Here is a 25,175-nt window from a genome sequence, read left to right as displayed (position 1 = left end):
ATGTTTAAACCTATGTCAATGTAAAGTTGTTTTTTGAGTAAATTTAAATAGCTGCTATTATAGTTATCTTAGAAGCAGTATAAAAATTCTCTCAGTTAGCATGCAAATAAAGAAATGATTAGAAATAAACGTGCATGAAATAAAAAAACCCGCAAATAAAAATTAAAATAAACACGGAACTTTATGTTAAAAGAGTAGCACATTTTATCTATTATTTTAAAATTGAGTAAGCATTATTAAATTCTTAATGGTTCAGTCTAAAATGCATAAAGCAGTAACATTGCCTCTTCCAAATTATAGCTATCTTTCACACACAGTTCATTTTAAACACTGGTTCAAAAACGCTAATTTCCAAGCTGTGAATTATATTGGCGCGCTCAGTGTCATCATGGCTACATCATCACTTCTCACTTTCTGCTTCAGGGGGAAAAGCTCTATGAGCTAGCCCTTCTCTTCTAAGTCCTGATACTTACACTGATTAAATATTCAACTGCTCTGTCAGGATTATTATAACTGGCACGCAAGGCAGCTTCAACATCATTTCTGCTAAAACCCAATTCAGTAATATGGTGCACCAACTGCTCATGATTTGCACAGAGAAAATCCTGATCATTACTGGAAGAAAAAAAAAAAAAAAATCAGTCAATAAGATATGTAAAAAATATTCCGGATTTAAGATTTAATATCATATATGCAATGGGGATTCCTGAAGTAGATTTAAACCAACAATGCAACAATTTCAATTAAATATTTATCAAAATTTAATAAAAATTATCAAAAAATAGTAGCAGAAACAAAAGCCATGAACACATCAGCAATTAAGAAGACATAAAACTGACCAAAAAAAAAAATCTCTTTTCCAACAAATATTTACTAAAAATGAAATTCCCACCTAACTTAACACAAACTTGAAATACAAGCATTGAAACATTTTAAATTATAATACAAGATAAATCAGTTTTTACAGAAATTTTTTAATGTTAAAGTTATTCATCTGCTTAAATCAAGAATGGGCTGCATAATACTATTCAGTATTTTTGAAATCAGGTCATTTACAAGGCTAATTATAAAGCTTGGCACTTTTAACTATACAGAGTGTCCCATCAAGTCCACCTAAACTCTGCACAGCCAGATTCCTCACTTGGAATACGTAGCGTATTCGGAAACTAAGTACCGTTTCATTCTAGCGGCGTCGCAGCGCTGTGGTAGGCGTCCTGCGCATGCGCACTAGTCTTTCTTGTTCACTGACTTTCAATTGTCGCCATTTTGGTTGCTCTATGTTGTGTTTTCAGTTTGCTGTGCACATTCAAAATGTTTAAGACAATTAGTTCTGCTGACTGTGAGATTCGTGCCGTGATTAAATTTTTGAACGCAAGGAATGTTAAACCGACCAAAACTTATCGTCAAGTGACACAAGTTTACGGTGAATACGCGATAAGTGATGGAATGGTGAGAAAGTGGGTAAGAAATGTTTAATGCAGGACGAACAAATGTCCACGCCGAGGCTCGGAGTGGTCGGCCTTCTGTTGTCACCGATGATTTGGTAAGGAAAGTTGATGAAGCAATTCATGAGAACAGACGCTTCACAATGACAACTCTTTCAGAGGCATTTCCACAAATTTCACGTACTGTTTTGTTCGAAATTTGAATTATCGCAAACTGTGTTCCCAATGGGTTCCAAAAATGCTCACTGATGTTCACAAAACAAAGCGACTTGGTAGTGCCCTGACATTTCTCACGTAGTACAGTGATGAGGGAGAAAACTTTTTAAACTTGTGACAGGTGATGAAACTTGGGTGTGTCATTTCACACCAGAATCTAAACAACAATCGATGGAGTGGAGACACACTCATTCTCCGAAAAAACAAAAGTTCTAAGTGACAATGTCATCACAAAAAATCATGTGCACTGTCTACTGGGATAGGAAAGGCATTTTGCTTACTGAATTTCTTCACAGAGGTGAAACCATTAATGCGGCACGATACGTGAGACTTTAACAAAACTAAAGTGTGCCATTCAAAACAAACGAAGAAGAATGCTCAGTAAAGAAATTGTGTTGCTCCATGACAATGCTCGGCCCCATGCTGCTGGTGTCACTCAATCATTCATTCAACAGTTTAATTGAGAGCAGTTCGACCACCCGCCGTACAGCCCGGACTTGGCGCCGTCCGACTATCACTTGTTCCTGCACATGAAGTGCGAGCTTGGTGGCAAGCGCTTTGGATCTGACGATGACACGAAAAATGCTGTGGAGTCATGGTTATCGAAACTGGCGGGAAGTTTCTTTGACGATGGTATAAAAAAACTGGTCACCCGCTATGACAAGTGTTTGATCATTGGCGGAAACTATGTTGAAAAATAGTATAAGACATGTATTTTCATGTAAAAATAAAATTAGATTCAAAAAAATTGTTTTACTATTTTTTTTTCCAAAACAGTACTTAGTTTCCGAATACGCCTCGTACATAATAAAATGTCCAGAGAACTGTACCTGTATGATCCATAGTTTTTTAGATATAGATAGGAAAGAAAAGTATGACATCATATCAGGGGCAAAGAATAACTTTATTGGAAAGAAGAACATCAGTATCTGCATACATTTACATAGGAAGATGTTCATATGTCTACCACATACATCGAGGCATCCACGTGCACAACACGGAATGGCATCAAGCTGTCGTTTTGAACTGTATTTAAAAGGCTGCATTTAGTAGCTCCCCGGTAATCTTTGCATGGTGATAATGTATTCTGCTTGTGAATATTGTGACAGGTAATTTATCTTCAGTAAATGTAATGAGAGTACGAACTGCTGGGTAATATGTTCACTGCTATCCATCATGCTGTTCTCCAGATGCAAACATCATTCACAGGTTAGATGACAGACTGAGAAATATTGGAATCATACACTTGACACACAGTCTCCAGGATGTTAGTGGCAGAACACACAGGCAGGCTTATACCAGCACAGGAATATGCAATACTTCAGCAGTTGGAAGAAACTTCCCAGTTGAGGACATGCACACTAGCCAGAGAGTTAAGTGAGAATAGTAGTACTATTCACAGGCTATTATGGTCAGTGAGGCTATACCTATTTTGCTATACAACCATGCAAGGTCTAGATCCATTTGACTTTCAGTGATGCATTTCTATTTGTTTCCAACTCGAAACCAAATTGGAGAAAAACAAAGTCGTGTCGACAATTCTATCTAGTGAAGAAGATGTTCAGATTAGTCAATTAAAAACCGAAACCTTTCGCAGTGCATTGCTACAAACGTGCACTGTGATAATATGTCCATTTTCTGATAAGGATAATTTAGAATCAGTTCGTATTCTATTAGACAATGGATCGATGAGAAGTTTTATAATTCAGGACATTTCAGAGAAGTGTAAATTACCTGTTATTCGAAAGGAAACTTTGTCCGTATTTGCCTTTGGGGTTAACCAGGTGACAAAACAAACTTACAATGTTGTGAAAGTCAAACTAGAAAACAGAAGTGAACCATCCCTAAATATAGAAATTGAAGCTTTAGAAACTGACCAAATACGTGCAACTAATTTACCTTTCCTTGATATCCCAGTTTCCAAAATTAACAAAGAGTTAATAGGATTACAATTAGCTGATTCTTGTGAATTCAGTGACAAAAATATTGCTGTTTTGATCGTAGCAGATTACTATCATGAAATAATAACTGGTAGACTTAAACATTTAAAAAAATAAACTTACAGTTTCCAAAATAATATTTGGATGGTGCCTTCAAGGCCGGACTGATTCTAATGGTGAATTGTTAAACATGGACATTATTGTTGATGACAAATTAGTCTCAACACAGTTAAAGCAGTTTTGGGAATTGAACAAGGGAAGGAAATTAGTAAAATAGATAATGACATTTTACAGAATTTCAATAGAACTATCAAATTTAAAGAAAAGCGGTTAAACTCCCTTGGAATGAAAATTCATCTGAATTAAAAACGAATTACGTAAATGCAGAAGTTCGCTTTAATAAACCGGTTAAAAGGTTGAGAAATGATCCACTGCTTCATCAGCAGTATCACTCAGTTATAGAACAGCATTTAAAAACGGGTATACCTGAGAAAATTGATCCAAGTTCAAACAAATATTCTTTAAATGATTGTCTCTATTCCGGTCCCAATTTAAATCCACCATTGTTAGAGATATTAATACAATTTCGTACACATAGCATAGCATTTACTGCCGACATTGAACAAGCCTTTCTAGAAATTTCTCTGTCACCTGAAAATAGGGATGCTGTAAGATTTTTGTGGGCAAATAACCTTACAGATGAGGATGGGAAACCTAACACAAAAATACTTAGGATGACTCGCGTTTTGTTTGGAGCTACATCCAGCCCATTTTTGCTTGCCGCTACAATCAAACATCCCATAAACGCCTTTAAAGAAACAAATCAGAAAGCAGTCAAACTATTGAACGAATGTTTATACGTAGATGATTTAATAGGTGGAGATGAAGACGAAAACGAAACCGAACTCATATATGAAGATATTAGATATATATTGAAGGCTGCTGGTTTCAACATACGAAAGTGGAAAACAAATTGTGAAAATCTGCAGGAAGTTTTTGACGAATACGAAAATGGTGAAATCCAGAAAGTTCTGGAACAGAAGGTATTGGGATATAAATGGAATTACAAGGAAGACCTTCGGAAGATAGAATCATAAAATCTAACTAATCAATCTCAAGGGAAAACAAAGCTAATGACAAAAAGAGAAGTTCTTAAAACCATTGGAAAGCTTTACGATCCCATTGGATTTATAAGTCCATTCACTATTAGGACAAAAATACTAATGCAGGAAATTTGGCAACTTGGGGTAGATAGGGATGATCTGTTACCTTAGGACTTTGAAAACATGATGAAAAAATGGACTAATGAACCGTCAGCGATTCAGAATGTAAACATTCCGCGACGTTACTTCGGAAAGATTAAGGAGTCTGAATTGAGATATTCAAGTGCATTGCTTTACCGACGCAAGTCAGAAGGCATATGGAGCTGTGATATACCTGCTTTACGTCACGACGCACAGTGAAATAGGAAATAGTTTTGTCATTTCCAAAACCAGAGTAGCTCCACTGAAGAAGCTGTCCTTTCCAAAATTAGAGCTGATGGGGGCACTCATCGTTGCAAGATTAGCCTCAAATGTGAAAGAACAGTTAGACAAAAGACTCCAGATGTTGTATATTTTTGGTTAGACTCTTCTGTGACGTTACATTGGATAAAGGGTGATTTAAATAAATGGAAGCCATTCATCCAACATCGAGTAATGGAAATACGAGAGAAAACATCAACTTATTGGACTTATTGCCCTCGAGATGTAAATCCGGCTGATATGCTGACCAGAGGAACGAAAACAAATTCCATGAAAGGAATAACGTTATCTGAACTACGAAATAGTGACATGTGGTGGCATGGACCTAAGTGGCTATTACTGAGCATCGATTCGTGGCCTAAAGAATCAGTAAGGGATTTCAAAGATAATGAAGAGCTTGAACTTCGTAGGTGAGCTGTAGTGAACTCAAGAGTCACAGGTAAAAATTCCATTGAGAACGAATTCATTAAAAAGTATTCGTCATTTAGCAAATTGATTAGAACTACTGCATGGTGTTTAAGGTTTGCGAATAACTGTAGAACCAATCCACCATTAAAAAAAGAAAGTTTTTTGCATGCTTCTGAATGCAACAAAGGTGCTAGTCAAATGTGTACAGCATTCTGAGTTTCAACCTGAAATTAAGTGCCTACAGTCGAAACGATCAGTTCCAAGTAATAGTAAGGTTTTATCCTTAAATGTATTTCTTGAAGATGAACTTTTACGAGTTGGTGGGAGAATACGTTTCTCCAATCTTTCAGAAGACCAGAAACATCAACTTCTTTTACCCAAAAGACATCATTTAACTGAATTACTCATAGATTATTATCACAAAAAATCTCTTCATTCCGGCACTCAAACAACACTTTCTCTTATTAGACAATTATACTGGATACCTTCCGGACAACACAGAATTAGACGTGTTATAAATAGACGTGCTTTCAGACAAGGAACCAAACCATAAACCAAATGATGGGAAACTTACCTAGAGATAGAGTTGTAATAACTAGACCATTCGAAAAAATAGGACTGGACTTTGCAGGTCCAGTTATCACCAAGCCTAATTTGAAAAAATCTAGGGTTATGTTAAAATCATACATCACAACATTTATTTGCTTTAGTACAAATGCTATTCATCTAGAAGTAGTATCGGTTTTGTATACTGAAACCTTTCTAGCATGTCTTTGAAGGTTTATTGCCAGATGATCTAAACCATCCATTGTTTGGAGTGATAATGCTACGAACTTCAGGAGAACAAGAATGTTCTTGATAAACTCTTTAGAATTTGTAGATCGGATCCCATTCAACGCTTTATTATGAAGAAGGTATAACATGGAGATTTATTCCTCCTCCTTCCCACCATTTTGGCGGATTATGGGAGGCTAAAATAAATCAATGAAGAGAATTTTGACAAAGGTTGTGAAAACTTTGAAGAGCTGTATACATTAAATTACACAAATAGAAGCTTGCTTGAACTCTCGACCTCAGTCACCTATTTCGGCTGATCCAACAGATGTTCAGCCTTTGACTCCAGGTCATTTCCTTATAGGAACTCTACTTTACCGAATACCATAACCGAATGATTGTGTAGATTCTCTGACCTTGTCTTCTAGATGGATTTTAATTCAAAAACTTACAGCTAATTTCTGGAACCGTTGGAGCATGGAATATCTTAATAATTTGCAGAACCGTTCAAAATGAAATCAAGTGAAATCCAATCTCAAGGCAGGACAACTGGTCTTGTTAAAGGATAAAAACAAGACATCCATGAAGTGGACACTAGCTTGCATTGAGGAGACCTTTCCTGGTCCAAATGGACTAGTATGAGTCGTAGACGTCAGAACCTCAGATGGAATCTTTTGTCGAGCCGTCTCCAATATCAGTCCCCTCCCATTTCCAAATGATGTTGGACAATCGTCCAATGGGGGCCGGGATGTTCCGGTTTGATTAGAAACAAACTTTTTTCTGCTTCGGAATGGCAACAATGAGAACTTGACTTCAATTTGTTATGACGCAGCTCGAACATTGCTCATGAGACGTAACATTAGATTCGATTCTAGATTAGATTAATTTTAGTATTTAACAAATCCTTTTAAAACTAGAATGAGTATTTGATCATAGAATTATAACTGAACCACCTCTTGATTTGATTAGTGTACATTAGTGCGTACACTATTTACGAAAACTTCTCCAACAATTCTAATTCTCGCAATTCTAAGTCTTTTCAACTAAAACCATGAATCCATTACGTTATCGCAGACTTGGGAAAACAATTCAAGCTTCTTTCTTTTGACAGTTTAACAAAAATGACTCACTTGAGGTAAAAATTGGACTTTACACAGCAACTCTGTGTATATGATATAAAAAGAATTTTATGTAAGGACGATGAAAAAAAATTCACTTGTGTTTTTGCTTTTTGAAGTCTGCATTCTTTTAACCAAAAACTCCTATCACGTAAGGAAACAATTCAAGATTTGCACTCTGAGTTTCAAGACCGACATTTAATCAGCAAGGAATCTTTCCACTCGACTCCTTTGGTGATGAATCTGGACTTTCTCCTAGTCTGTGAGAATTGAAAGTCTGGCTTCCTCTTCTCAGACTGCGATCTCCTTCCCATGATAGGTGGCTCTCTTTCTGGGACTTCGTGGGAACCAGGTCATCGACGCTAAATTTTCCTTATCTCATGAGTTGAGGTAAGCTTAAATAGACGTTGGACCTCAATAGGGCCTTGGCTGACCGGCACTGGACCTTTTTCTGCTCCACTTGGAACAAGTTTGGCTTCACACCAGCCAAACTCAAGAGAAGTTGCTTTCTTTTTCTGCGGCGGCACTCACTCTTTCTCTTTGTTGGTGTCTATTTTAACTCTTTTCTGGTCTTTGATGTGGGGTGGAAGTTGTTGCTCTTTTTCCCAATGGAAAGACTCATTCTGCTACTTCTTGGCTCCTTTTCAGGTTCATGAAATAGATCTTTTAACTCTTGAAAGTCAGTTTGTTCATAGTACGATTTCATTTGATCAATATTTGTAATACACAAAGTAAGGTAATTATTCGTAATTTAGGGCTTGTACACTATTTTAATTTTTCTTGATATTGAAGGAGCTTTTGATAATGCATGGTGGACTGCTATTCTTAATTTACTAAAAGAAATGAAGATACCTCAAAATGTGTTTAATGTTGTTTCTGATTTGCTGAAAGACAGGACAGTCGAGCTTTCTTTGGGTGGCATCTCAAGTGTTCGTCGACCTCAAAGAGGATGTCCACAAAGTTCTGTTTTTGGTCCCAAGCTTTGGATTATTATTATTAATGATCTCTTACAAAAACTTTCTGATCTCTTCAGTTGTGCAGATGATTTGTTGATTTGTATTCAAGGAAAAGAAATGCAAAAAGCTTTTTGTCTCGCCCAAGATAATTTAGATTTCATTTATCATTGGTCAATAGTTTTTAAGTTTAACTTTAACCATGCAAAATCCAAGACCATGTATATATGATGTCATAATAACTGTATTATCTGTTTACATATAAATATATCACTGCCCTTCAAAGTAGTTCCTGCCGTCGACAATACAATTCTGGCAACGTTTATACAGGTTCTAGAAACTTTTAAAAATGTCCTCCTTTGAGACTGTGTTAAGTTCCTTAGTAATAGCAGCTTGAAAGTCTGAGGAGATGCTTGAAAAATGGTGTCCCTTTAGTGCTAATTTCAGTCGCAGAAAGAGGAAAAAGTCTGCTGGCGCAAGATCAGAGGAATAAGAAGGGTGAAATAACTCCGTAACCTTTTGCTCTGCGAGGAACCGTCTAACACAGCAGTCGCCAACCGGTGGTCCATGAAAAATTTTTGATGGTCTGCAGAAAAATTGGGACATTATCTATATTTTTATGAAGATTCAGTTCAAAAAATGACGAGTAACAAAACCTATTAAGGAATATGGATTATACTTTTTTTTTAAATTTTAGTTACTACTTTTCACAAAATTCTTCTGAATTTAGCGACTTTTGAAGGTGTATCTAGTGACATACGAAAGAGAGATTTGTCATCCATGGCTGCTGTTATCAATAATAGCCGCGAATCACAATTATATTTCCTTTCGAATTACAAACATATGTTATTGTGGTTGTTAATAAAACAGCTCTTCTCTGTCAACAGGCATCTTGATGGATTTTTATAAGAACCATCTGCATTGTTGTTTATAATTGCCTAACTGGAAGTTTCCATTTTTGTTTTGTCTAACTGTTGATCGATGACGCCATTAGCGATGATTATTATGTTTACAATAATTAAAAATTGGCAGCATAACACTGTCAGTTTATTGATATTGCTTTGTGTTTGCTGGTTTGTTCTTGCTTTTCGTGAAGTTCCTTTTCAGTGATATGGAAATGTGAAGCTTTCTACACAAGAAGGTAAGATTTTTGTATTTTCATTTCATTTTTCGACGTGAATGAAATATGTGTAGTTTGCTGATTATTGTTGTATAAATGTATTTACCGTGTTTTAAAAAATTCATATAAGTGGTCCGTCAAATATATAATTATATATGTAGTGGTCAGTGAAGTTCTAAGGATTGATGACCGCTGATCTAACACACATTGCAGTATGAGGCGTGCATTATCATACAACAGAAACCACTTGCCTGATGCAGCAAGATGAGGCCGAACACGACGAATGCGAACCAGGAGGTACTTCATAACATTACAGTAAAATTCACCATTAACTGTTTAACCTTCCACTACATATTCTTTATAGATAATTCCCTGTGCATCGAAAAAGGTAATCAACATTGTCTTATTTTAAATGAAATATTTTAAATGAAACTTTCGCGATTTCGGCGATGAGGGACCCAGCCACTCCATGCTTGGTGTTCAATTTGTGGATCATATGCGAAACACCACGTTTCATCTCCTGTGACGATTGATTATAAAAATGTGTCAACTTTATCCGCTGCATTGATGAAGTTGCCACAGGAGTCCAATTGCTGCTGTTTTTGTTCATCGCTTAAGTAATGAGGGACAAACATCGCACCAAGTTTGCGTTTACCCAAGTCCTGTGTCAATATTGTTCGGACGATTTCACGAGGAAGATTCAATTCATTCGCTATTATTCAGATGGATAAATAGTGATCTTGCAGCAATAACTTCTTAACTCTTTCAAATTTTGCCATAGTTCTGCTCAACGGTCTTCCAGTGCGATGCTCATCCTCCACACTTTCACGAAAAAGTTTGAACCACTGTCTTGCGAGATAGTTTCTTTGCTATACACATTTCAAAGCATTCCCAATACAATGAAATGCTTATTGAGGCCAAATTAGAGTCTTGGAGGAAGTTTCTTTCCGATATCAATAATGAGAATGTGTGGAAAAAAATTTACACTTATGGTATTAAAGAAAATTTTATGAGGAAGATTGAGATCTCGGGCCTTCGGCTTTCAAGCGGTAACTTTACGTCTTCCTTGGAGGAAACTATCGATGCTATTCTTGATAAAGCTATTCCTCCTGATTGTGCGAGGCTTGATAATGACTTTCATAATGGCTTGGCACTCATCTGCTCGCAGTAATTATGCGTCTCAGATTGATCCTCCTTTTTCGCAGGCCGAGGTTGATGATGTAATTCGTAATTTAGGGCTTGGCAGGTCTCCTGGCCCGGACTCTATTCCCAATGAAATCATAAGATACTTCCATCAGCTTTTTCCTGCAGTTTTTCATAGATTATTTAATATATGTTTGAATCTTGGTGCTTTTCCATGAACTCGGAAGAACGCCCTCGTTATTGTGATACCCAAGAAACAAAATTTTACTGTTCCACATGTGAATAATCTTAGGTGTAAATGTCTTCTTTCTTCTTTAGGTAAATGTTTTGAAAAACTAATTACTAACAGAATTACTTGGCATCTACATAAAGAAAATATTCTTAGTGCTGACCAATATGGTTTCATTGCTCAAAATGTGCTGAGGATGCACTTCTGCGTCTTAGCAACATTGTACAGAGGGGCAAGATGAGAGGTTTGTACACTATTTTAATTTTTCTTGATATTGAAGGAGCTTTTGATAATGCATGGTGGCCTGCTATTCTTAATTTACTAAAAGAAATGAAGATACCTCAAAATGTGTTTAATGTTGTTTCTGATTTGCTGAAAGACAGGACGGTCGAGCTTTCTTTGGGTGGCATCTCAAGTATTCGTCGACCTCAAAGAGGATGTCCACAAAGTTCTGTTTTTGGTCCCAAGCTTTGGATTATTATTATTAATGATCTCTTACAAAAACTTTCTGATCTCTTCAGTTGTGAAGTCATTGCCTTTGCAGATGATTTGTTGATTTGTATTCAAGGAAAAGAAATGCAAAAAGCTTTTCGTCTCGCCCAAGATAATTTAGATTTCATTTATCATTGGTCAATAGTTTCTAAGTTAAACTTTAACCATGCAAAATCCAAGACCATGTTTATTGATAGAAAAAATACTACTTATGAAGGATATCAATTGCTTTTAAATGACAATCCCCTTGAGAGAGTGAATGAAATTAAATATCTAGGTGTTTTGTTGCACAGCAAATTTAACTGGGGGAAAAAAAAGCATATTTCCTACATTTCTAATAAATGTGAGAGACTTCAGCGTGGGCTGAATCAAATTGCATGTAATAGTTTTGGTATTAAATCAAATGTTAGCGCAATTATTTATAAACAAGGCACTGTACCCTTTATTTTATATGGATGTAGAGCTTGGGGATTGTCTCTAAAAAAGAAAATTAACTCTAAACGCCTGCTTCGAGTTCAAAGACGAATTTTGCTGCGAGTTATAAGCGGTTACCAAACTATTAGTTACAATGCTGTTTTCTCTCTTGCCGGATTTCCACCACTGGATTTGTTTATTCTGACCTTTAGAGATTACAAGAATAGTCTTGCAAATTACTCCAATTCTCACTTTGATCGTTTATTGCCCTTGTCTGTTCTACCACATCCTTCTGTAAGACAACTGATGTAAATTCATTCTCATTTGTGTTGTATACGGATGGTAGTAGGATTGATGATAAAGTTGGTTTTGCTTATGTTATTTTTTAAGATGATATTGAAATTGAGTGTCACCAATTTCGCATTAGAAATGAATGTACTGTATATATTTCTGAGCTTCTGTGTATTAATTTTGCAATCAAGTGGATAATTAGCCAGAATGGACGTGGTTCCAGCTACTTAATCTGTACGGATTCACTCTCTTCCCTGGAATCTCTTAAAAATACCTCTTTATGTAATGATATTATTGTCAATATACAGCAGTCTCTCGGAGATCTGGAGAAAAGGGGTATTTCAGTGTTTTTTACATTTGTCCGTGGTCATTCGGGTAATTATGAAAACGAGAGAGCTGATTGGCTTGCTAAGAATGCAACTAAAAATGATATTAACGTTGATGTAAATATTCCAAAATCTTATTTAAAAAAAACATTCAAAGCTAAAATGATTGAGCGGTGGAACTGTGATTATATCTCTTCTGATAAGGGATCTGTTACAAAAACATTTTTCCCAACTATTTTTGAAAGACTGAAAAGTAAGGACTTTTTGCTCAATTTTAAAGTTACGCAATTTTTGTCTGGACATGGTAAGTTTAATGTTTATCTTGAACGATTTAAGCTGACATCTTCCAATTTGTGTAATTGCAATCTTAGCGTTCAGCAAAGTGTTTTCCACCTGCTTTTTGATTGTCCACTGCTTGATAAAGCAAGAAATCTTTTGAAATGTAGACTGAAATTCATTGGAATTCATTGGCCGCCGAAATGTTATGATTTTGTATCTTCGACTTCGGCCTACCGAGCTTTCAATGATTTTGTTGACTTTTATTTTAAACACTGTTAATGATTTCTTTATACATTTTTATACTTTTGTATTTACTTTTGTTTTTTTTCCCTTGTTAGGATTTCATTATATTGTTGAAAACTGATGATATTACTTCTATTTTGCCTTTTTTACTTACGATTTGCAAGTCTCGTGTGATACTTTGTGGTGCACGAGGATTTCTTTTTCTTTAAATAAACAAAAAAAAAAAAAAAAAAAAAGCATTCCCAAGTTTTCCATAGCAGTTTTACCTATTTTAAAACAGAATTTCAGATTCGTTTTCTGCTCCATTACGCAATACACTAACACCTTTCATGTTTAAGCGGCTGCACAAACAAACACAAAACTTGGCAAATGACCCTGAACTTCAACATTGCATACCGAAGATCGTAATGCGAATGTGTCGGTTCATCGGGCTGTTCTCCTTTTCAAAAGGAGGGGTGAGTCACCTTACTTTTCAGTTTCAGAAATCTTGCATCAAACTTTGCCACCTTATTCTCAGGAGTGGAAGATAATGTAGGCTTTATTTTAAATACTTTTTGACCTACATTCAATTTTCTCTTTTGATCGTAGTATATACTTTCTGCTTCCCCCTGGTAATACCTGAACTTTTAATTGTCTCATCAATTATTTGTTGTATATCTTTCATTTTGAACTCCGCTTCTCTTTGTTGAACAAAAAATAACTTCTCTAAAGGAGTTAAGATGTTTCTCCTTAAAAATAATTCTGCAGGGATCTTAACCATAGTGTCAAGTTTTACCATTCTTTCGAGTGTATTCGAATTTCTAACTTCCATAAAGTCCTGTACTGGAAGAACCATACATGGTAAGATAAATTCTATAATTTCGATGCCTGGTCTCTTTTAATGAAGTAAATATCTGAATTTCTAGCAGATTGAAAACTGTAAACTCTTCCACCTTTGTCTGGTATTTACTGAACAGCTTCGATTCCAGCTTGGTGTGGTCTTTTAATACAAGGAATGCTTTGAGCAGGGTGTTTTTAAAAGTTTCCCAGTTATATGCTTCAGATCTTGGTTCCCTAGCAGGTGCTTTCTAATCTCCTTATACCAGCTGAATGCTTGGCCTTTTAGACTCACAGTGGATACAGTGACTTCCCATAGTTCCGAAACAGGATGCAACGTGAAATGGAGATCCAGTGCTCCAAGAAGGACATCATGGAACTTTTTCCATTGAAGGCAGCAGCCGGTTTCATCGCGGCCTGCATGGTCCCAATTATGAATCAAAACCGCTCTATTGGTCTGTCTGTACCAGTGGAAATTGCACTCTAGGAGCAACTAAGGTAAACAAACTTTCCAGACTCCAGAAACATGGTTCGAAGATCATTCAGGCTCCAATGTAATATTCTAGCTTAATTAGGGTTCCTTGAAAGCTAGAATACTAAAGAACTGCATAAAGGCCTATTCGTCGAGTTCATGTAAGTAACAAGTCCAGAGAAAGGTTAAATTAACCTTTATTCAAACTCAAATCAGATGAACATCTGGCCAGTTCTCAGGCTTACAATAAACCCCCAAGGCTTTTAATGCAAGATAGAAAATATTTAACTAAACTAATATTATATAAAATTAATCAGATGAAACTGCATAAATTCAACTAACAGATTTGGCCCTTACTTAATATCACCAGCATATACTAGCAGGCACTTTACAAACATGGCCATAAAGCAGTAACTTTACACTAGCAGCAACAATGGGGCTGAAAGGCAGAGCACACTCTCCCACTGAAATGTCCCAGACTTCAGCTTAAATACTCACGTCCACCTCATTTACATAAATGATAATCTTGAAACCTCATTCTGGCAAGAAACCGTAGATTGGATTTGAGAATGTAGGAAAGGCTTGCTCTAAAACAGAAATAACTATTAGAAAAATAAGGTAAAGCCTACAACTTAGTTCCTTGTCTTCATGCTGTGTCTACTTTGGCGGAACCAAACAGCTGCAACATATGCAACCAGACATTCCATGATGGACGCATGCATGCATGCATGCCTCAATATGCAAGGTGGACATTTTGAACATCTTCATATGTAAACCTATGCAAATATCGATGTTCATGTTTCCAATAAAGGTTTTTTTTTTTACTTGCACCAGACACGATGCCACACTTTTCTTTTGTCATCTCAAAAACTATGGGTCGTACATGTACAGTTCTATGGGCATTTTTTACATATTCCAAATGAGGAATTTGTTTGCGTAGAGTTTGAGGAGTCTTGATGGGACACCTTGTACAGTATGTGTGCAGTATAGTACCATGCCTTCTCAGCCTCCCCAAAAACGTAAGAATTATTTTTGCACCAAACTTATTTCTCTCACCAAATTTTAAGGTCATCATACAAGCTGAAATCTTCTGCTCTGAATTCTACATTGGGTACTATCAGATAAAATTATCAGGAATAACAATTTGCAGGGGAGTAAAGGGGGAAATTTCTATTTTTCTTTTGGAATGACAGATATTTGAAAGATTTACATGACTTACTATTTAATTTTTTTCAGGCCAAATAAGTTATTTCCTTTTAATGGTTTAAAAAAACTTTTGAAAATATTTCTGTGGAAAGAAATTTTGTAATTTAAAATTTCATGTGATGTCACACTGATTAGCCCTCCAAGTGGCAAGGCCCATATATATGCGTTCGAAAATAATGGCTCTTATATCGGCAAGGCAGCATATATGCGTCCAAATATTTTGGGTTTCATAACAGCAAAGCAGCATGTATATGGAAACATAAATTTTCTCACGAAACGGCAAAGCAGCATATATGCGGCCTGTTTCAGAGTGCCCTCCCCTCTCTGCTCTTAATGTAAACTGGCAGATGATAAGAATTTTCTTCTGCGGGAGGTAACTGATGAGAAGAAACTAACTATTTGCTAGGGGCAAATGGGTTTTTATCGTTAGGTTTTGAATAAAAACTCGGAATACATAGCGCACTTAAACCTTCCGCTGTTCTGTGCTTATACTAGCTATAGTAAAATTAAATGTTTATGCACGCAAAAAGAATTTTCATTTTCCAGCATAATTATTTTCCAAATTTTAGGTACACTTTGGCAAAAGGTAATTGCAATTATAATTACTAGCAACAGTAACTGTAACTGCAATAATACTTTGAAATATGTAATTCCAATTACATTACAATTGTAATTAGATTATGAAATTCTTTTGCAATTACAATTAGAACATAAGTACTTTTTAATTGCATCAATAATGTACGTAATTGCATTTTAATTCTTAAATCTAGCTGCAATTACAATGCAATGGTAATTACAGGCATTATAATTACAGTCAAAAGTCTTTAATCCGGACTCGTCAAGACTTCGGCAATTCCGGATTAGAGGATTATAGATCATCAATTTAAATCTGATAAGATGGCATGCAGAAATTATAAAATTAAAAATATGAAACCGTAATTTATGAAATAAAGAGCAATTATGATCTAAAGGGTACCAAAATCTACAAAAAAAAAAAAAAAAAAAAAAAAAGCTTAATATTTATTTGTTTACTTTATTAAACATTTCTTTAAATGTGCGCATAGTCGAAATTAGAAAATTGCAACCAGAAAACTATTTGATGTGTATTCGTGATATTTATAATGATGACGAATTTGATCTAAATCATACCAAAGAAGGAGTACATCAAAATGAAATACTACATTTAGTAAGGAATTATAAGGCAAATAAAATAAAAACATCTGCCCTCAAGATAAGGATAGTGCTGACAGATCAACTTCCAGTTCATTGCCTGCCACGACGTCCCCCCCCCACAGAGCAGTGTGCAATTGATAAACAGATTTCGGAATGGTTAGAGAAACAAAGGATATGCCTTTATCCATTTTTTGCAGCAATTTCACTTTTTGTTTGACGGACATCGAAACATGCTTTCGCTTTGTAGATCCTTTGGCAGCTCCAGAATCGGAAATTCTTTTTGACATAATCGAAAGTTCAAGCTTACTTTTATAAAATTGCTCTTTTTGACATAATCGAAAGTTCAAGCTTACTTTTATAAAATTGCTCTAACAGTCTGCAAAAATTAATAACCCAGATCCAATTCGAAGATTAAGGAACAACGCAATCTGCAACATTAACTGAAATAGATAATTTTAGCTTAGCTTATATCGTCAGTTATACATTAAACGAGCATGCGTAAAGGTATTATGTGCATGCATTTACGCATGCGCAAAAAGTTTGTAGCTTTGAGGTCCGGATTATTAAGTCTTTAATCCGGAATGATCAATTCCGGATTAAAGACTTATGACTGTATATAATCTAATTACAATGATAAATTTTATTGCATCTAATCACAACTACAATAAAACTGTAATTGCAAATACATTATTATTATATTCACAAATTACAACTTAATTTTAATTGCAATTGCAGTAGGTAATTATAACTACGTAATTAGGAAAGTAATTGTCCCTGATAATTGTAATTGTAAGTGTAGTATGGAACTGGAATTGCATTGTAATTGTAATAAAATTATGCAATTACTAAGCAGTTATAGTTAAGAAGTAGCTGTTTTTTTAATTACAATGTACGTAATTTCATTTAAATTACAATTACACTTGCAGCTCAGTAAGTAATTATAATTATGTAATTAGGATAGCAATTGTTTCTGATAAAAGCAATTACGTAAGCCCAGGAAAATCATGATCATTGCAAATGTAGTTCTAGAATGCAATTGAAAACATATAGTAATTGTAATAATATTATGCAATTATTTTGTAACTACAACGTAACAATTTTTAATTACACATACAATTCACACAAATGTATTTTAATTATAATTACATTTTAATTGTGAAATTTAACTGGATATACAGTATAACTGTAATTATGTAATCTAATAAAAATTACAATGCAATCGTAATTACCTCTTAATTAAAATTACACAGCAAATGATTGTAATTATTTAATCGAAAAAGCTATGCACCTTATAATATCAGTGACATAGGCTAAGGAAATCGTGATAATATTTCAAATTTACAGTAAATCATAGTATATCCGAAATGCTTCCGCATTTTGGATGATGAGTTGTTAAATAATACCAAGGGATAATCACCTATAAGAAAAGTATTAATATTTTCTGTCATGTCTTCTGAATCATCTTACATGTATTGTAGTTTGTGATACCTGCATAAATTGGAGTTTATTTGAAGGGAGTAATATCGGCTATTTTACATAGACCTAAATGCACATAACGTTAGAAGCAAATATGTGTTTATGATCTTTTTCGACATACATGTGAATTTAAATTACAAGATTAAGGAAAAGCAAGCAAAGAGTGTATGCCTGTGCCAGGGGATGTTTTCACGAAGGATTTCTTATGGGAAGCTGGTCTTGTTTTACATTACACAAAAAATAAATAACAAAAATTTCATTTATCCTTGGTCTTGTTTTACATTACACAAAAAATAAATAACAAAAATTTAATTTATCCTTTCCTTTTCAGAAAGGGGATCATCAAGGACTAAGTCTTATAATTGTATCCAATTGATTGCTTTAGCTGGTAGAAAAATGACCTTGACCTGCAATAAGTCTGCTTAATTGCTGTGTATAGTAAACATTTTACTAATTCTATTTTTATTACAAATTGCCGCCCAGATGAGAAAGTGGTTCGTGAACCTGACTGCCATAAAGATCCAGATTTGAATCCCGGATAAGATATAAATATACACTGGCCGTCCCTTTATAGGACGCAACGATGACCTGCTTATCAGGTGCCTCCATAATAACGTTATCACCGCTTCTGACTTTAGTAATGGCCATTGTCAAAAATGGCTAGTACTCGTCGTTGAAAATTATATTATCGAGAATTAGTTTTTTTATTAAACATAACACATACTTCCAAAAAAAGTTAAAATGCATTCTTTACTTAGAAGTGAAAATACTTGCACGAACTATTTTCCGCAGTTTCAGGTAAAAACAAATGAAAGTATTTTCTTTTGCGCCTGTGAATGTTATATTACTTGGATTATAGTAAATGTAGTAGTAAAGCGTGCCTCCCCAGGTGCTTCTGTGGATGTCTTTCTAAAGGAAACTGTCTCATATTCACATAGACCATGAGGAAAAGGTCGTTATTTAATTGAATGAGACAAAGCATTTAAGAAGAATGATGTATTTGTGGGGCATTTTCTAGAGGAAACTGGTTTGTATTCAGGTTACACAGAAGGAAATCCATGCAGACGTCCAAACATTTAGAATGTCTGCCGTAATTCAAATCCGATTTGAACTGGCACTATTTAAAAGACATCAGATTTACTCGATTACTGCTGAGCCAAAATTCTAATTGTTTTTGGAGTTATATAATAATTCAAATAGTCATTGCATTAGAGCAGCAGTTATAGCTGTGTTAGTTGTAGGTTTAACGATAAATTAACTACAATAAATTAAATTTTTTTCTAAAACAATAACAGATAGATTAAATTTTAAAGATAAATGAAAGATCTTATAATTTGTCGAATGACAACATAAGAAAGTATATTCGCCAGGGATGTTTGAAGTTTAATTAAGATCTTATGTTTCGCCCACTGGCAATACTTGCGAAATGCTGCTCAAAGTTTTTCTTCCTAGACATAATCGTGTCTACAATTTTTGTTTTCAGAAGAAAGTATTTTATATCATAGATAAAAATAATGTGTCTCCCTGAAGGTGCAGCACACAGCAAGTACTGGCAAATTTAATTGGAATTACATTATAATTCTAGTTAATATGGATACAATGTTTTTTAACGGTCATAATTATATTATAGTTGTAATTGCAAAAATGTCAAATGAGTTCTATAGATTAGCATATTTGTATTTATTGAAAGCACCAATACTGAACATTTTAATATCTTCAGTACTGAAAAGATGTTTCACTACTCTCTTGAAATGTATATTCGATAACATATTCTTGTTGTTGTACTTCTTATTATACATTTTCCTACATATTTCATAAAGTTTTACAGTGGGAATACATTATATAGAGGCAAACTATATGCATTATGCTACTATTATTATTATTTATGTATTCTGCCCTAAGCCACTGCATGGAAGGCAGGGATGCCTTCATGGAGGAGTTTCTAAGGGACACTAAGGGCTCATAATAACATGTTACACATGGGGAAAACAACGAAAACGTCCATGCAGCCAGTCCGTTTGTGAGATTCGGACCTCAGATCGAACTACCCGCGTTCAGAGACTTTACCGCTGGTTGGCCACGCATTATACCGATGCTATTTTATACTTTTTTAATTTTTGTGACCTAAGTTCCATTAAGGTTCACTTGAAGGAAAGTCAGAACAAACAAAACACAGAAAAACAAAGTCAGAAGAGAATGGAAACCTGTATCACTATATGAAATGCATTTGTTCCTTGCGCTTTTGATTTTATAAAGTATAATCAAAACAGCTGAAGAAAGCAAGTTTTGGACTAAGAAAACATCAGTGGAAAATCCTTTTTTCCAAAAGATTATGTCAAATAATGGATAACAATGGTTACAGTAAAATCCAAAAATACTTGCAGTTTGTGAACAATGATTCTATATTCCAGAAAAATCATCCTAACACAAAACTCTACAAAATTTGACTTATGTGTGAGCATTTGAATTAAGTATATCAAATAGTAACTACCCCTGAAACAGATATTACCATAGATGAAACTTTCATATTGTTCAAAGGATGTTTATCCCAGCACCAATACACACCGTTGAAAAATGCAGAATTTAGTATTAAAATATATATGCTAAGTGAATCTAGTACTGGTGACTTATTATATATACTAAGAAAGGTACTTTATTTCATCCTAAATTCTGATCTCTATCGGTACCTTCACAAGTTGTTATAACTTTGATGATGCTATTATTGAAAGGCTGCTGCATCGCCTTAGATAACTATTATACTTCACCAGAACTATACGATATCCATATCTGTTTGCCTTATCAAAGAGATGTGGTTGGAACTGTTTCACAAAACAAAAGGATTTTTCTTTAGAATCGAAAGATAGAAATTAAAAATCTGATGAAGTTATATCATTTAGAAATGAAAAAATTCTCACTTTGAAATGGGACAAATAGGAAGTGACAATGTTATCATCTCTTCATGATTCTGAAATTGCTGATGTAATGACAAAAGTAAAACATTGAAGGAAAAAAAAAAAAGTTTGCAACTGACTACAATAAAATAATGGGAGGTGTGGACCTTGTAGATCAATAACAAATCAAGTAGCCAGAAACGATAATATTATAAAAAAAAAACCTTCCACTTTTGAGACCAAGCTCTTTTCAATGCTTTTAAAGCTTATAAAAAAGAAAGTGGGGAAAAAAAATCATACTTAAAATTTATAATGGATTTAGTCAATGAAATAATTGATAAATATCACACTTTTATCTATATTTTAAGATAAGGTCGTTAGTCAAATGAAGCATTATCAAGTCGTTTATTTGAATGCCATTTTTTGGAAATTATACTACCTACAGAGAATAATGAAAACCCTGCCAGAGAATGTCAAGTCTAAAAATGTCATCTAAGAAGCCAGAGAATGTCATCTAAGAAGAATGCAAATGGAGAACGAATTAGGATAGAAATGAGTTATTGTAAAAATTGTAACAGGACTTTGCATACCATGTTTCAAACTTTATCAAACCCAGAAAAATGGTTAAATTTGTGAAAAATATTACAGATATTATTGGTGCTGAATAAAAGCATCATAATTTGCAAACAATACTGTCCATTATTGAAAGTGTACACAACTTTTCTCTCTCCAAAAATTACATGTATTTTGTTGATTTTTATAATTAATTTCTCTAACAAATATATTGCATTACAAGTAAAATTTCATTCTAAATAAATAAAATGCATATTTACATGTTACATTCAACTTAAATGAATAAATGTCATACAGAAATCTTTACACCCAAACTTGATAACTTTTGCAAAGAGTTGAGCATTTTTTCTATAGCACTGAGGTCAAGAGAACATTAGCACAACACATTCATTTTGCAACGTAACACAGTTTGTTCTTTGAGGTTAGTTAGCAGGAAGGTTATGGACAAATGAATATTGGTAGCACAACCTGGGTTTGAATCCTGGTAAAGGCTGGCTGCATGGTTGATTTTCAAGGTTTTTCCCATGTGTAGCATAAATAGAAGATAACTTTCCTTAGAACATCATCCCTTCCTTTGGGCAGGTAGCTTTCATATCTTTGCCATATTCAAATAAACTAAATATTCAATGCTTTATGCTATACTTACATTACCTTATATTTATTCATTTGTTTAAAAGAAAATTCTGTTTATGTTTCTATTTTTTGCAAGCTACAAATAACTTGCAGTCAGCTTGATTGCCAAAGTCTAAAAATTACAGAGACATTTATTTACATTTTAAATTTTAAACTGAGTCACCCAATTTAAATTTTTACAATTTTCAGCTGCTCATCTATATCTTTTAGCTGGATTTTTTTAAAATTTTTATGTTATTTTTAGATGAGTAGTTTTATATACTTTTAGCAAAAAATGCATATGTAATTTCATATACTTTTATTTTAAAAAAATGGTGAGTTAAAAGTTCCTCAAAGACGGAATACACAAGGACTTCTCTAGGCAATTGTCATTCCAATTTTGATAAAATGTCCCCCCCCCTCAGAGAATAAAATCCATGAAACCTGTATCCCTTATTTTCCTACCATCTATCTCAAGAAGATGTTCAGGTTATAAGGTATTTCTCCAACTTTCCTAGCGTGCTTTCGTGGTGTAGTGGTTTTGCACGCTAGGCCGGTATTCCAGGGGTGCGTGGTTCGATTCCCGGCGAAGGCGTTTGCTAATTTTTCATCTTTAAATTAGGTATCTTTAAAAAAATACCTAATGTCTGTACAGTGGCGCCCGAACTAAAAGGGTTGTGGATGATGACTCTCCACACCCAGGATTTGGCGATTGGGTCCCCTAAAAACCCCAGTCGCCCTTTAAAAAGGGGAGTATATTAGGTATTTCTCCCACTTTCATAGCGTGCCTTTGTGGTGTAGTGGTTCTGCACGCTGGGTCGGTATTCCAGGAGTCCATGCTTCGATTCCCGGCGAAGGCGTTTGCTAATTTTTCATCTCTCTTACTTTAAAAAAATACCTAATATCTCTACAAGTAAAAAGATTTTTAAATACCCCTATTCCACAACACTACTATCACAAATATCCATGCCATATTTAATATTTAAGACCTAACTTAACAATGTAGCATTTAATTAGTCTCTGGTGATCACATCATTCAAAGCAATTCTCCAAGAAGGGATTTACTCAATGTTTACAGTGAAAGAGATCTATTCTAAGAATATTACCCGCCCCTTCTCCCATTCATGAATGGAATTCTTTCACGAGATGAACTGGAACTTGACTCCGGCTCTTCTTCTTTGACAACAGTCTTTGGCTATAAAAAAATAAAGCAGAAAACACTGGCATTAACAAAATATCAATGTACAAGCATTTCAGATCATTATATTTCATTGTAGTATAGCTTTGTTGTTTAATCACAAATGGGCTAAACTTGCAGTTACACTTTCAAATAAATCTACAGTGTAATTAGAGTATTAGCTTTAGTCCCATGTAAATTACTACATAAGATGTTGTTTCTACTGGCATTTACTAGTAAAGATGTTGCTTTCATTTATTGTATTAATATATGGCATATTAAAAAGTTACCCAGCCTTTTTTATAATTTAAAAAAATAAAGATTTTCATAAGAAACCATCTGTGGGGATAATCAACAAACACACAGAGAGTTTTCAAGTTATAACTTGGAACGTATATGTCCCACACATTCACTACATTAAATATGAGTAAAAAATTAGTTTATTGTGGAGATTTAAAATTTGCAGAGTGGAAAATGGCATATCCTGTTAATTTCATTTTCTCCTCCTTGCTGAATAAATAGTTGACTAAATGGCTGGCTGATGGAATAGTTGACTAAGTACATGAAAAATTAAGTTTTAAGCCCACATGTAAAGGATTAAGTTTAGCACATATATTATTCTCCACAGAGGGTTTGCATGCATCTTTTAAGTGATTTTTTCAAAATTTGATTTTTTTTATTTAAGATTGAAGTTTTCTTTTTTGAACTTGTTCATACATATCTGAATTTAGCAATCAAACTCATAACTTCAACTCTTACATCATCACATTCATCAGAAAACAATCCTTCAAATAAATTCTATACCAATTCTCTAACTGAATTTACTAACTTTAGGAAATTTTTCTATGATCAATCAATTTTTTGGATAACTATTAGGAAATGGGCATTCAAATCCTAAAATTCTTTAAAAAGGCTGATGATTTCAGATTCAAAGATTTGAATCTTTGTGCTCCAAATCAGAGGTGCAGCTAGGGTTTTCAGTGCCTGGGAACAAATGAAGAACTTCTGCCCCTTTCTGTGCCAAGAATGGAAAACATTTCATTTTAAAATTTTGTAACATCAATTTTGCACCCTCTGGATGGCTGCACCTGGGGACAGATGTCCTCCCTTGCCCCACCCTAGTTATGCCACTGCTCCAAATCATGATATAAAAGAATGTTAAGATGGTCTACTACAATAGGATTACAATGCTAAAACACTGTAGGCACTGGAAAGCATTAATTAAGGAATTACAATATGTGAAATTTGGCAAAAATGTAAAGAAATGTGTCAGTTTTGGTTTGGTAAAGCTAGAAATCAAGCTTGAGAAAAAATTTACTTAAATATTTTTTAAAAAAACCAGTTTGAATGTGTAGTGCTATCAACAGACGTCGTCACAAATTAAAACTGTCCTATTCCTGTAAAAATTCACAAAATAATTCATTTTGATATGCAATGCAAACAATTTTTTTCTCTAAATTGTATTTAGAAGTGCTTGATATATTCCTTTACACCACATATTTAGCTAAACAGGGTCAGGGTTGTAAAAATAGCTGGATCTATCAGCGGAAAGATGTTTGTGGCAATCCTATTGTACTGCTATTCGGCACTGGTTTGTTTATATTTATTTGTACTGTGCTCAGTTAAATAGCATACATTTTATAAATGGTTTAAAGATGAGAAATATCAAGGCTGCACCTACCCCTAAAAAATCTGAAATTAAACAAGTTTAACGAATTTGGAGAACTCAAGAACTGAAATTGGGAATAAAGATCTGAAACTCGGAAGTTTATGAACAAGCGGATGGGGTTTGAGAGGTGAGAAATAATTTATTTTTTATATCGTTTATTTCATATTTATGAATTCATTGTAAGTTAATTCTGAAA

At 34.3% G+C, this 25,175-nt stretch overlaps 1 protein-coding gene across 1 annotated transcript in view; it reads right to left on the bottom strand.

Annotated features, from left to right (window-relative positions):
- Positions 1–25,175, bottom strand: part of LOC118204348 (lysine-specific demethylase RAD23A-like) — a 114,655-nt gene that overhangs the window by 58,848 nt on the left and 30,632 nt on the right. The window contains exons 4-5 of the mRNA XM_085809723.1: positions 23,240–23,328; positions 474–615 (exon numbers count right to left, since the gene is read on the bottom strand). Of these exons, the coding sequence (XP_085665849.1) occupies positions 474–615; positions 23,240–23,328 (231 nt within the window). The remainder of the gene's footprint in view (positions 1–473; positions 616–23,239; positions 23,329–25,175) is intronic.

Source organism: Stegodyphus dumicola, chromosome X2 (genome assembly GCF_044657685.1).
Source record: "Stegodyphus dumicola isolate Sdum_Otavi_A_Nest chromosome X2, ASM4465768v1".
In the NCBI taxonomy this organism is placed as follows: Eukaryota; Metazoa; Arthropoda; class Arachnida; order Araneae; family Eresidae; genus Stegodyphus; species Stegodyphus dumicola.
Note: the sequence above shows the minus strand (reverse complement) of the source record. Positions and strands in the feature narration are given on the sequence as shown.